The following is a 15,047-nucleotide window of genomic DNA, read 5'->3' as shown; positions in this document are numbered from 1 at the left end:
TGAAATGTAACCTAATGAAAGAATATAAAGCAGAGCTGTTTGGCCGGATTTGCAAACCATGTGACATCCTGTCAACAAACCAATAGACAGGAAGAGGTCTCTTGGCTCAGAAATCATAGGTCATCTCAAAGCACCCTTTATGAACTGTGAGGAAACCCTGCTAATCTTGATCATTAAAAAAAAAAGGTGTTTTGGAGGCTCCTGCTTTTCACTTGTGAAAAAGTTAAATTATGAATATAATATTTATTATCTTAATTATAGACTTTTCATTATTAATTAATGTGTTTTTCATTCTTTTTTCAATTAATTCTAATGTATTTATATATAAAAGAATAATACATACTCTATATTAATTAATGTGAATATATATTTAACATAAAAAATCTGTACAATTCGTATAAAATATATGCAATTATATAAAGACACATTATATTAGAATATTATGCATCTAAGAAAGGCATAATGTGTTGAAGTGTTAAAATAATATCAATTTAAACACTTTATTTTGTTCTAATGACGTGGTGATTGCATCGTATAAATAAATGGACAAGATATATTGATTTGAGCATGCATTATTAAAAGTTAATTCATAAAAAATATTAATTCATTTTTAAAAAAGTTGTTTTTGAAATATTAAATTAATATACAAAATAATATAAATATACATTTCACATATCAAAAATATTTTTATTTCTTTATTTTTTTATAATAATTATTGAATTACTGAAATGTTTATTTTGCACTAAAGACCAGCTGATTGCACTGTATAAATAAATGGCCATTAACTATTAATTTGAGTTGACATTATTTTATTATAGGAGTATTTCAGTGAATGGTATAAATATACATGGTTAGATAATTTGTTGTTCTGTAAAAAAAAAAAAAAACTTTTGTTGTTATTATCTATTTTTTTCTCACACAGATAGTGTGTATAATCAATAAACTTTTTGAGTTCCTTACATTTGTGTTTTAACTTCAAACATAAAACATGAAACATCCTGAACAATTCATGTGAGATGGAAAGGAAATGACCAAATTTGCATTAAGATACAGACAATGCCTAAATACTTTGCATAAAAGTATTGTTCTGTTGTTTTTTCTTTTTTTCTATGTTTTCTTTTCCTCTGTATATATTCTTAAAAATGTGGATAAATCATTTAAAAACCAGTTAAATTGACAGTCATATAATCTCGTTAATTGCTTATTTTAGGTATAAAATAAAATGTATTCCTATTTTCATTTAATGTTGATATTGACGTTTTTATGACAGTTACTATATTGACTTTTGACCATATTTTATCCAAAACAACCATTCTCATAATGAAGAACTGTACTTTGATAAAGTGTGGCTTATGCTGCTAATGAACTAAATGAAAGTCTAATAAAAATAATGAAGAACGTGACCAGGGTCAGCCAGATTAACCCTGTTCAGTGGCATATATAACATATAACAATGAGTCATGTGAGGATGATGAAATGACAAGATGAAACATACTTGGCTGTCGGTGTCTGATGATGAACCAGCATTCATTCATCTTTTATAACAGCCAGCTATTTGATCCACTAGCACACAGACTCGGGTCTTTGTCTTCATTCATAGAACGTATTTTTGTAAACATACATCCATTGTTCCCCATGCAGTCACACCCGAATACAACCGCTCAGACTGCCTTACGTGTAAATGTAAGCATACAGACACACAAGCGCACTGACTCATGGGTAATATAGTAACAGAACAGAAACAGAAGCACTGTAAAACAAACATGACCCCCACTGTCCATCACAGCCGTGTAAAAAACTTGACTGTGAGCCATAACAAACCAGTTGTGTTCTCCAACGTCACGATGGGCCAACGTAAACATGCGAGGGAAACGAGCTCAGTGGGAACAAGCATGTTTTCATATTGATTTAACACAAGGATTTACCATTTCATCCCACAGGGTGATGTCCCTGATATTTCTCCATCTTGGAGAGGTTTGTTTTTGTGTTTGAAGTGTTTAAGACACACTGTTAATGTGCACTTTGCACGTGATGAGAATTTTTCCCTGGGAGATCTAATCCACTAGAAATGTATCTTTTGAACCTCAAAAATCTTTCATTGTGTTGATGATCTTTATTCAGTTTAGTTATAGTAATGTCCACTAGAGGGCAGCAAACACGAGACAACAGCTTACTAATACTAATCTATCTATCTATCTATCTATCTATCTATCTATCTATCTATCTATCTATCTATCTATCTATCTATCTATCTATCTGTCATTATTAGATTAATGACATCATTTCTACACCTATTTACACATTGCACACATTGTAGTGTGTTGATTTAGTATTTGGGAGGCCCAAGCTCATGTGTGACCTTATTCTTTTGTACACATTGCATGTCATTCTTTTCGTAGAATAAGCCTATTGTCCTGTTTCTCTATTTTTCCTAATTAAATTGTTTTTTCCAATTATATGGCCTCCTTTATTTATTAAAACTCATTATTCATGCGGGAAGCTTTTTATCTAATTCCGACTGAAAGCATTATCATATGTTTTCAGAAAACCACCGCAGCTTAACAGACGGCTTGTGTTTCGGTCTGGGCCAGATTCATTGGATGTGGAGTGTAGTTACTCGTGAAAACTAATTGGTACAAAGGCGAAACCAATTGCCCTTGTCTGAAATTTTGCTCCAGTTAACAGTTCTGTTGTCACATGGGTTTTCAGGATTATGTAAATGGAAACACTTGCCAAAACGCTTAATTCCTAGACACGTACATCCTGCAGGTGTCTAAGAATTACTTCATTAATCAATCACCTCGGTTCATTACACACTTCACTTGCTGAATTTTCTAATAGCAGACCAATTCATATAAAACATATTTGCTCATTTAAAACTACGACTGAAAAAAAAAATCTTTAATAAATAAATCTTTACCTGACCTGAATAAGTCATATTGTCCAACTACGGAGCTGTGGGACATTTCTAAGAATAAAAGAAAGAGATTGAGAAGAATAGTGTAAACTATCCATTTCAATATTATTTTTAGATTTTACCCAGCATTATGATATCTGGAAATCCCTTTAAATGTTTTCTTTATTTGTTATTGATGGCACAATTGTTGCTTAAACATGGGATTAAAAAAATCATTTAAAAACTGAACTGAGCTTGTGATATTTAGATTTTTCAAGGAAAAAGAGAGATACCACAACTTGAAGTACAATGTTTGTTTGTCAAATGCAAAACCAGCTTTAAAACTGCACCATGACCATGAATGAGAGATACAAAAAGAAAAAGAAAAATAAATAGTAAATCATACAGATAATGACATGCCGATTTAAGAAAATGTCACTAAACATATTCTGGGGTTTACAGTGAAAATATGCATATTAAATAAGAATAAAACTACAGCCCATTCAAACTCCACACAAGAAGACTATTCTTTATATAGTAAGTACATTTAGGACTTATTGAAAGAGAATTTCTATCAAATCAATTATCACCCAAATGCACATTGATTACAGACGTGGCAGGGTGCGTCCTGCCCTCCTGAGTTTCTGGGGAAGTCAACCAGTCTTAGCATCCTTATCCCCTCTGCACACACACTAATGCTGAGAGATAAGAAGAGAGAAGGGGTTTCCTGAGAATTAGTAAAAGGAGGTGAAAATGCTTGTAAGTTATTTTATTGGTACTATTTAAAGCTTGCCTTTTGTTATTGATCACAATGTGTAACAATGCAAAAGCTATTGCTTATCTTATAAAGACATAGTCAAAAGTCATATTCAAGCCAACATCTAATAGCCTGCATGTTACAAGCAGTCCTTGAAATTCAATATCAGGCAAAGTTACACGTTTAAGAAATAGGGGAACAGCTGTGTTTGACACCAATCGAGTTTGCCCTTATATCATTCGACACACCTTTGGAAAATGTCCCGCCCAGTCCATATTTAAACGCGTCAATGTCAGAAGAACCTCAGACTTCACAAGCGCAGATAGATCTTGGCGAGCGCGTGCGCCCCCGTGGGAAAATTCTCGAGACACTTTTGCGCGTGGCATTAGATCTTCACCTGAGATAAAGGTCAGTAACGTTTATTTATAGGCTATATATATGATGCACTTAAATAAAATATACTCAGAACGAGTTTTAAAACGGAACTAAGAAAAGGAGTAGGCTGTAATAATTAGTTAGCAACTAATTAGAGCTGATGCACTAATACAGCTTACTCTGTGCATGACATTAACCCTTTAACTTTAATCATATAACTATTAAATGCAGCTGGCATTACTACAGATATGAACAGCAAATGGTTGCAGTAGGCTACTAATGTGTTTTTCATTTGCGCGTGGAGAAAAAAAAATCTAGTAGGCATCAATTAATATTTTCCTCCCTTTCATTTCAGGAACAGTTGAAACACCACAAAACCCTGAAGTTGGACTTTTAGTCTGACTTGGTAGTTTCAGTTGCTGGAAATTCAATATTGTCCAGGTGCATTGGAAGCACCCTCCTGCTCAAGGGGGCGTGTGAACATTATTCGTCCACGATGAGAGCGCTTTTCCCGGTTTTTGTGTATTGCATCAGCCTGCTCTCCTCACATTTGCTGGCTCAACCGGTGAGAAACAGGTAGGAATCTGCTTTTTAAATAGCCTATCTAAAATATGATGGTCGGACCATTTAACTTTTGTTTTGGATGTTTAGTATAGTAGCCTATGTAGGTAAGCTATATGGGCAGACTTCTGTTGTGAAGTAATTAAAGAAGCGATGAAGAATGAATGAACGGCTGCGCTGTAGCCTACTATTAAAGGAGCCGTTCTTTTGAGTCGAATCTTTCTAATAAATCCGCTGAACCAGTTTACTAAACCGGTCTGAGCGAATCAGACTGAGGTGTTCTCGAGTCATCAAATCACTGACTTAAACCGAAAACCGTTCCTTTTCGTTACATTTCGAAAAGCTACGTACATTTTTGAGAAATGTTGCAATGACAAACTGATTTTGCATGTAAATTAAGGCCTATATAAATAGCATATTAAGAATAGTAAAACCTTATTTTTTATATTTGTATTATAAATGTAAATTATAAGGATGTTTTGTTTTTATGAACTGAGTAAGAGCACATGAAATTAAAAATAAAGACACTTTCATAAACAGCAACTAAGTATTTTAGCCTTGCCGGTGAATCTTTAAAACGGATCATTCAAAAGAACCGATTCGCTAAAAGAGTCAAACGCGCAAAATTGTCTTTGCTCCTTCAAAAAGTTAAACACACATGATGAAAGACAAACTTAACTGCAGTTTTCATCAACATTTCGAAGTAGACTTGCACCAGGGATGTTGTATTATATACAAAAGGAGATTGAAACACAAAGAGACGATGTTATGTCGCGACGGATACTGGTTGAAGTGAACGAGGTCAGTCAGGGTGGTAGACGTGACTGTTTAAACGCACGCATCCCACCATTCACAGTTGACTGCCGGCCGGCCTTTTTAGAAAACCAAGCTTGTTCAGTGATAATATTTAGAATATATAAACATACAGTCCATTATAAAAAAAAAATGCTTATCAAATAAGTAATTAATATACATTCATATACAAAGATTGCTTTATATTTGTAACTAACTGAATGCACATTGAATGCTGGTGTAAAGAATCACATGACCAGAGCGGTTTCATTGAAGTTTGCGCCTCTGAAAGGTGACGTGTTAAACCTCCATCAATAGAAATATGAAAAAGAAATACATAAATATAATATTTAAAGGGCATACCATTATGTATTCTATATTATGCTATTATATATATATATATATATATATATATATATATATATATATATATATATATATATATATATATATATATACATATATATTCCAGTAGTAAAATGTTTTATCAGTGGGGAAGCCCAAAGCGCCTTATTCTGAAAAAGGAACTGAGAAACATTATGAAAAATAGATTTCAAAGTATTATTACATTAAATGAAAGTAGTTTATTATTGGATTTGATTTTCATTTCCTTTTCCCCTGTTTTTCCTGATAATGAGAGAAGCTTCAAAGTTTTGGATTTTATTGAGGAACTTTTTTACTGTCGTAGTTTCCCATTTACTATAAAACACACTCTCAGTAACTTTCCTAAACCTTTATTGGGAAATTCACATAGGCATAAATCCCGGGGGGAGAGGGGGATTTATTTAAAGGTTATCCCCCCTAAAATTATGATAAAAAAACATGCTGTGTATTGTAAATAACAATGTTTTATACTTTGAATCATTGTTTTAATAGTAAAACAACACAAATGTATACAATGAATACAATGTTCCATTTTACATAAGGTAAGCGGTGAACTTCATTGCATCATGCACTTTTTGGCTCCTAACCTCACAAAACAAGTCATTAGTCATTTCCCAAAAGAGATTGGTGCATATCATGTGATTAACAGAATACTTAATTGTTACCGCCATGCCATCTGAAGTGACACAAATGAATGTACAATCTGTTTTTTTGTTGTTTTTGTGATAAGTGCTTGCGTCATTTCTGAGTCAAGGTTAGTCGAATAAGAAACAGCCTGATTCAAAAGTATAATTCAATATTCAACAAATCTGACAAAGGGATAGTTTACAGTGGGAGTATGTTATCAGGCACTTTTTTCCCAAATGCTCATTTGATTGGCCTTCAGATTCCTGAAATAGTATATTGAGAAGTTATTCTTGAAAACTGCAATTTAAACGTATTAAAGCAATGACATTCTTTGTCAAGTCATTACTGCTGGCTGACGACTGATGACTGCACTCAAAAGGAATGAAGTGCTGAGCATGAGTGTCTGTGTGTGCCCTCTTCTGGCTGACACCTGCTGTGCTGAGCTGAGCATTTCTCTTCATCTTGTCTCTCTTGACAATATTAGGACGAACAGACGAACAAAAACTGATAATTCAAGCTCTGAACGGCTGCACTAGAAAATTGTATCCCATAAGTTTAATGGATAGTTTTTTCTCAGAACTTAATCTTGCCTATACAAAGCAACTCATTAAACCTCATAATGCCTCATGCATCAAACCAAAATGTAAAGGATAGGCTTCATATCCCCTTGATCTAATTGTGGCACATGCAAGCTGCATGCTTTTCTGCTGGGCTTTGCAATATTTGGTGAGGACATTAGACTGATATTGAGTCAGAGACGTCTGATTTACAGTTATACAGTGACAATAAACAACTGATAAATACTGTTCTGTTAAGCAGTTTCTGATTACTGTAATAAGGTCGGGTGGCTTTAAAGAGACAGTTCACCAAAAAATGAAACTTCTGTCATCATTTACTTACCCCCTTGTCATGAGATGCTTCTCTTCTGCATGCAAAAGTGTATTGAATCTCCAAAAAGACTGATAAAAGCATTATTAAATAGTCCCTATCTGGTCTATCTGTTTTTCTTTGACCTTTCGATATCTCTCAGTTGTGTCCTAATTCTTCTTGGAGAACTTTGGGTTCTTTGCATGGACTCACTTAGTGTTCGATAAGCATCCATGTACACAGAACGTACAGCAACCTTTGCGATACCAGCCAGGGATTTTTATTGTTTGACATGCTTTGACATGCTGTCCCTGAATCGAACATGGCCTGTTCTAGTGGTTTAAACTCTCTCTCTTTTTTTGGAAGGAAATGGGTTTCTGAGAATAGCTATGCACAACATAACCTAGTTTTCTCCCTTACATAATATCTTGAGGTTTAGTTTGTGAGAGAATATGCATAGAAAAGCCAAGTAACAAGTCAAATGTATATTTCAAAACAGCAGCCGTAACAAGGATGCTTATTTGTGGTATTGTCTGCATTCCATGCCCGAAATGGTTGTTTGGTTCAGCGCTGTGTTAGAGAGGATATATGAGGCTCTTGGTATAAATTACTGACTTTTTATCCTCTTTATAATCATCAATAAAGAAGATTTAAAGGACGTTGATGTTGCTGTCTATTACAGAGCATCAGATCTGCTCTCAGTTAAGTTGGAGGAAACAGGTCCCAAAGTTCACTTTTTCTGTGCTGCGCTGGTTCACACTCAATGGGAATCTGGGCCGGTCATGTTTGGTCTTGAGTTATGCAGTCCTCCGTTTACAACATAAACATTCGCATTTTACACCACGCTGCTTGGTCATTATTGATAGCAGCGAGAGGGAAAACTCATCCATCAGGCAGAATTCCGTAGTGGATTAGTAACTAAGACCAGAATTCCTTTCTCCTCATCCTCAAGCGGCATGTTTCCACTCGGAACTGAAACCATAAAAACCATAAAAACAAACACAAGACGAGAAAGGATTTGAAATTGCCCTTAGTTACCGCTATACGCTAACCATTGACAGGCTCAAATCGCTAATTCACTAGTCAATTAATTCACAGTTTAACCCTTAAAGTGCTGTTTCTCCGGTCTATATTCAACAGTCAAGTATTTCACATTTTATATGGAGCAAGTTTAAGGTGGTTTAGAGGACAAGGGTCATTTTCTTTGGTTTCATGAACTAATCTAACGTTGGTCAATTTAATTACTCAAATAACTAGCTGTCTCAGCTGTCTCAACAGACAGCCTTTCACAATTTGATTTCTATCGATCTCCACCCTCACCACCCATTTACTGAAAGTAGATTATCAGAGTTGTATAGGTAGCATATTAGTATTATTATGGCACTTCAACATATAATAAAAAATATTTTTATTTTATATTTTTAACATTAAATAAGCATTATTTAGATGGTTAAACAAATAAAACAAATGACATTGAATTATATAAATCTATTTTTTTAAATTCTATAATATATTTTTGGGTGCATCGCATTCATTTTTATTGTACTGTACCTGAGCATAAAATCTACTTTATGTGCCATATCTAAAAGGAAATATATTTCAGTAACTGGAGAAGGTCACTTGGTTTGACTTATGGTCACGTAATCCATTTAAGAGCACAGGTACAATAATTACTTCTTCTCTGTGGCTAAATATAACCCGCTTATGACCAATTCACAAACAGCCATGACCAGTTTCAGAGAGGTGTAAAAATCACGGGCTTACGGCAAGAACCAACAATAATACTGCATTGATCTGACCTGCCTCTCTCAGTGGAGGATTACAGAATAAACCACAATCAAATATCAAATCTCCTTGTTTTCCCACAAAGAAATTGTTCCCACAAGGCATCACAGGGTTTTGGTGGCAGTCTGCCAGCACCAAGCCAGACAAGAGGTTTGCAGCCAGTGGCAGAAATGAGCAATGAACATGTTGCATTACAAAAGATGAAATCACTCAAGATGTAAAGTCCACCTCCAAAGGTGTTCAGGTTGATATTCGCTCATTTGATGGAGATTTGACATGGTTTCTGAGTGCCTCAGCTATTCAGTGTATTGCAACAGAGTACTGCAAACTTGATTACCACCTTTATACCACGATACGTTGAATTTTGAGGTCCAGGTGCTAATTTTCCTGACTGCACACTATGCTCAGACTACAAATACCCCAGAATCACAGATCCCATTTCATTGTGGTCTGTTAGGTAAATGTCAGCAAGTGAGATTTTTAATTAGCACGTCTGCTCAACTATATGTTAGGTTTCAGCCCTGCTCAAGTTTATTCACCATCTAACAAATGGAACACAATGGGATGGATAAACAGGACATTTCTAGAATAAAGCAGAAATCTCTGTAGGTCTAGAAAACCCTAAAATCACAAAGCAGCAGTTAGAAAAAAACATTTTGGTTTCCTCAAAGAACCTTTAGCGGAGCAGTTCTAAAATTTGAATAATTTGAAGAACCTATAAAGAACCTTTTGTGCAATTGAAAGTTCCATGTATGTTTAAAGTTCTTCAAGTATAGAAATGTGAGTGCATTTAGTATAAGCCACGAGACAGGGTCGAATATCAGATGTTTTCAAGGATTTGAGAAATACTGAGGTGTGATAATGGGGTTTCAGAAGAGGTGGAAGGTTAAACGGATGAAGTCATAGTTGGATTGAGCTCAAAGAGAATCTAGCTTTGATTATGTGAAGCCCCTGAGACGTTTTCAGAGGTGTGGAGACTGAATACGCAAAAATTGAAATACTGCATGACATATTAGACCAGTGGCATGGCATACATTGAAACAGAGGGAAAATTACTATTCACCCAGGCCACTTTGGGCAGATAATCATTATATTTTAAAAAGGTGGTATTTTGGTTGACCACAATGCAATGGAAAAAACTAGCCGGGTGCATGTAGTTTGTGCACTGAGAAAGTAAACTTTCTGAGGGAAAGAAGAAGAAAAGAGAAGAAAATTCCTACAAAAAATATAGGTAAATAATATAACAATATTATATTAAGAATAAAGTGCATAAAAACAATTTAAAGTAAATAATAAAAGGTCTAATGTTAAACATTTACACAAAATTGCAAGTCTAAGTGATATATCTGGAAAGCTGAGTTTTGTAAACTTTCAAGAGTGTGCAAGCAAAAAATGTCAAAGACATGTCTGGCGATGTCAGCATTACTCAGCATGCTTTTCTCGCTAAGTTTAGCATGATACCGTGAGATTAGATGGTGTGGTCCAACTCAGCTATACACCCTGTCATTTCTCAAATTTCAGCTTTAGAGGTTTTGTAGAAATGGTTTGTTCTTTTATAGTAATGCTTATGGCAGATTTTTAAGATCATTTGGAAATAAAAGTACAAAAATGCATGTAATAAAAGCGTAAAAATGCAGGGAACGGTGTCCTTCACAAGTCAAAATATTGCCTCTGTCTTAGCATGCACCTGCCATGACTTGCTGCTTGCTTTTGTAAGAGCAAAATCTGTGCAAAAAGCAAGGATCTCAGTGTCCAGTGTGTGATAATCAAACAGAGAGCAGGTGGCCTCGGCCATTATAGCAAAACCAGAGTAAATCAAGTGTGTTTGCCGTACACGGTTTTACAAGGAGTCGGTGGCTGCAGTAAATGTTTGCACGGTTGACCAAACTGCACATTTAGTATCTGCAGTAAATGATGCTACATGTTGGATCAAGCCAAACTTGCAGTAAATAGTTTCATAAACCCAATTTCACAATGAAATCTGCTATTATTTTTTTATAGTTTTATACCTTACATTTTTGCAACCAGTATTCGTCCATAGCAAAATAAATAGAAAAGTGTAAGGTGCAATTTAATATTTATTAATAAATCATAAATAATCAAATTAATTAATTTAACAAAAAGTAAATCAATTATATTAATTATAAATTATGTATGAAATGATATAATGTTTACAAATATATTTTTAAGCCCTTATAGGAATTGATATATTGATAAGTTAAATAAATTATATTACTTATACAATTATTTATAAAATAACTTGCATTCATAACTATTAAAATCAAACATTTTTTTTACGTGTTAAGCTGTGATAGCTATTCTTCATTAGAAGAAAATGGAGAGATTATAACCGATTTATAAAAGTGTTTTTTTAGCATTAAAATATTTGACAACAGAAATGGATCAAATATGTTTCAAATTGCCCAATCAGAATCAAGTATTCCAGAGTGCAGTGAAACAACATATTACTTCCTGTTCAAACCTGAGCAAGTGCATTTATAAGTCCCTTTTCTGTCTCATTGCAGGTCGGACTTCATGACAAGACTCCATCAGCTAAGAGAGGAAAACAGCATCTCCGCAGATGTTACTGAGAGCCCAAACACCGACCATGGCATCTCCATCGACCGCACCATTCTATGGAGGGCCATTCTCTCCAAATCTCCACCTTCAGACACAACAAGAAACCAACTCCCCATTGGTCAACCAAGAGCAGGAGAGTCCACCGAAACAGGAGAGAACCCTAGACACAGAGGTCGTCGCCATGTGCACTCAAAAGGCCACCACAACCATCATCACGGCCAACTGAAGCGCGTCGGATGTGTCCTCGGTACCTGCCAGGTGCAAAACCTCAGTCATCGCCTTTATCAACTGGTCGGGCAAAGCGGACGCCAAGAGTCGCCCATTAACCCACGCAGTCCACACAGCTATGGATGAAGATAGAGGGGCGTCCGGCTAAAACTAAGACCAAGAAAACAGCGTTACACATATCTGTCCTGGTGTTTGTTTATTTTATTGCAATAGGATACTGCTGTAGTACTCTTTCCTCCTCTCTGCCCTGGTTTTCTGGATTGTATACTGTGCCTTTTTGGACAGAAAGGACCTCTTGTTACTTGATGGCGAATTTTGAATTGAAACACTTTGACCCTAGCCTCCCATTTTTCGGTACTCAAACTGATTCTTTATTTTCATATTGTCATTAAATCTTCAGATAAGAGATTATTCCGCATCACGTCCCGACTCATCTAAGGCTGTTAACTTCTACACCACTGATCAAACCGCCTGAGCCTTTAATGTGGATTTCAGCAAGGTGTGGGATTGGATTTCTGTCAATGTGAGGCTCATGTGTTCCAAAAAAAACTCTGAACCCTCTCACCTTGTGTCTCCAGAAGACTATTAAGAAGAAAGCAGACTTCGGAGGTGGTGCGCGACCACCATCTGATACCTTGTCACTTGAATAGCTACTGCAACTTTGGGTTTAAATGTTGGGTTTTAGACAATGGTGAATTGTCTGAATTTATAAACACAGTGGTCCCTTGGTTGAACCCACATAACAATACAGTAGCAATCGCAGCTGAATCCGGATTAACACATTGTTGCTTCTCCGTGTGCTTTGAGGGTCTGGCGCCTGAAAAATTACACTTCACGTGGTTTATAAAGTCACATGAATGAGTTGTAATCCGCAAGTTCTCAGTTTCAACTCCTGCTGAGCTTTGCTGCATTTTATAAACAGAAGCAAGACTTTTTGGAGCAATTCTAAATGATGGTCATAATTCATCTATAAATACCCATAACCAAGGTTACAGCTCCATAATAGAGCCTTAAACTAGCTTAAGGGCTGCTTGAAAACCATTTTGATTGCCAAAACACTTTAAAAAAAAATATTATATAAAAAAAAAAAAAAGCATTTCGTCATGATTTACTCAAAGTTCCAAACTGGTATGTCTTTGTCATTCTGTGGAACACAAAAGAAGATATTTTGAAAAATGTCCATACAGTGTAAGTCAAAGGGATCTGAAGTTGGTTTTGGACCCCATTCACTTTCATTGTATGTACACAAGCAGTATTTTTAGCAAATTGACCAATTCTTAATATCATAAATGCCCTTACATTTTTTCTTAACACACGTTGACTGGCGTTGCTTAAGTAATTCTCAAAGTCATTCTTGTGACTCTAATTAAAGACTCTAGTTCTACCAAAATTTGAGGAGCAGGCTTTCCAAGTCTTTCGGGAAAATGGCCTTACCAGAAGCACTCTTCCAACCGTGTCATGTATTTTAAGAATTCCCTTATGTTATAATAATCATGTCTGAATACGTGGGTGGATACACACACCAAAAATACCCAACAGGCGCGGGAAAAGTACCTGTAAAAACGACCAATTTAATTGAAACCTTTCAGAAAAGTTCCATGCCTTTTGGGGGTCTGTGGATGTCGGGGAATGCTGTGAGACATCAAAGTACATGTCAGAGGATTAAAATAGCAGAAGTAATCCCAAAAATCCTACTTAAACTTCAAAAACTCAATCCCAGCTAGGTATCCAGGCCAAACTCTCCCAATATGTGATGTATGTTATAGGACAGCTTGCTTTCAAATGGCTCCAGAAAGGCAGAGAACCGACCAAAAAACCTGAATTTACTTGATACCTTTCTGCGCATTGGCATTATACTGTTCATTTATCTTAAAACGGGCTGGAATTGGTGTTCGTAACTGTAAAAAAGTATTTTTTTTTCTTGTCATGGCTGATTCTGATGATGATGATGATCATAGGAAGTAGTAATCGCTGGTGCTTTGGTGCTAATCTGCTCAAAGGCTCTCTATATTTCCGACTCCATTCTCTCTGCTGTAATCGATTTGATTGATGTCTCGTGACTTATCATAATTAAAAGGCTTTTAAACTGCTGGGAGCCTGGTTAATCTGTACTTTTTGCACAGGGAGAGCCTCTTAACCTGCCTCATGTTGACTTCTATATTGATCACATTCCTTTTTTTTGACTATTTATCTATCTATTTATTTATTTTTGGATGAGTTGTTGTGAACGTCTTGGTGACATGGGTTGGAAGGTTACAAGTGCGTCAGTATCTGGCCCTGATCGTTCTGTGTACGTGTGTGTTTTTGTATGCTGCCTCTGTGTATTGCGTATTTTCGTAACCTTTGTCCCCCTTTAAAGCCCTGCTTGGTTCATTGAGTAAAACACAAGCGTTAGCTTTCATGCTAATGTGCATGTGTTTGTGATGAAGGAGCACAGAGAAAGTTATGAATCTGTGTCCTAAAGACGTGTGTGCATGTGTGAATGAACGTCGTCCTGGCCATGAGCATAACTTTACATGTTTTAGTTGATATTAAGGGTCAGCTGTGCTGTTACTACCATGCCTAGCACTTTAAAGCAAGAGCATGTTTTTATTTTTGTTCAGATTTGTGAGATTTATGTACTGATTTTGAGGAGGATCTGTATGAATGTATTTTGAAGGGCGTTAGCACACCGAATGAGAACGTACTCAGTATCATGTACACAATCTTTTGTGAATACTATTATTAGGTATGGTATTTAAGTATTTATGTTTGCATTTGTGTATCTATGTCACCAAAGACGTTATTTATCGCATTCAGTGTTTTCTCACACCTCAGAGCTGTCCTCTGGGTACGAAAAAATAGACTATATTTAGGGAAGACAATAAAATAATTTGTCACACCCAAACAATGTTCTTTTTTCTCTGTGAAATAAAGCACTACATAGTAGTGAGAAGAAATCTGATGTGTTGTTCTCTTTAAGAAGAAGACAAAAAAAAAATGCTGAAGTTTGGGGTCGGTAAGGTTTTTTATGCTTTTGAAAGTCTTTTAAGCTCATTTAGGCTGCATTTATGTAATCAAAAGCACAGTAAAATCAATAATATTATGAAATATTATTACAACTCAAAATAAATGTTTTCTATTTGAATATACTTTAAGATTTCATTTATTTCTGTGATGCAAAGCTGAATTTTCAGCTGCAGCCATTGCTCCTAT

The 15,047-nt window shown here is 35.5% G+C and overlaps 2 protein-coding genes across 7 annotated transcripts in view; one reads left to right on the top strand and one right to left on the bottom strand.

Annotated features, from left to right (window-relative positions):
• LOC113058000 (myotubularin-related protein 5-like) overlaps positions 1–2,970 on the bottom strand; it is a 58,320-nt gene extending 55,350 nt beyond the window's left edge. For all 6 annotated transcript variants that reach the window (XM_026225676.1, XM_026225684.1, XM_026225693.1 and 3 more), the window contains exon 1: positions 2,926–2,970. In XM_026225676.1, the coding sequence (XP_026081461.1) occupies positions 2,926–2,938 (13 nt within the window). In that variant the 5' untranslated portion in view covers positions 2,939–2,970. The remainder of the gene's footprint in view (positions 1–2,925) is intronic.
• A 959-nt stretch (positions 2,971–3,929) lies between these two features.
• Positions 3,930–14,739, top strand: LOC113057994 (ADM2-like). Its single transcript, XM_026225663.1, has 3 exons — positions 3,930–4,061; positions 4,384–4,604; positions 11,570–14,739. The coding sequence occupies exons 2-3, from the start codon at positions 4,525–4,527 to the stop codon at positions 11,976–11,978; spliced, it is 489 nt and encodes a 162-aa protein (XP_026081448.1). The 5' UTR covers positions 3,930–4,061; positions 4,384–4,524; the 3' UTR covers positions 11,979–14,739.
• Positions 14,740–15,047: the final 308 nt, after the last annotated feature.

This window comes from Carassius auratus, chromosome 4 (assembly GCF_003368295.1).
Source record: "Carassius auratus strain Wakin chromosome 4, ASM336829v1, whole genome shotgun sequence".
In the NCBI taxonomy this organism is placed as follows: Eukaryota; Metazoa; Chordata; class Actinopteri; order Cypriniformes; family Cyprinidae; genus Carassius; species Carassius auratus.
Note: the sequence above shows the minus strand (reverse complement) of the source record. Positions and strands in the feature narration are given on the sequence as shown.

Bases quoted from the DNA above. Each gene is read 5' to 3' on its own strand.
- LOC113057994 (XM_026225663.1), top strand. From the start codon at position 4,525: ATGAGAGCGCTTTTCCCGGTTTTTGTGTATTGCATCAGCCTGCTCTCC. The intron at 4,605-11,569 runs GTAGGAATCTGC...GTCTCATTGCAG, and splicing joins GCTCAACCGGTGAGAAACAG to GTCGGACTTCATGACAAGAC.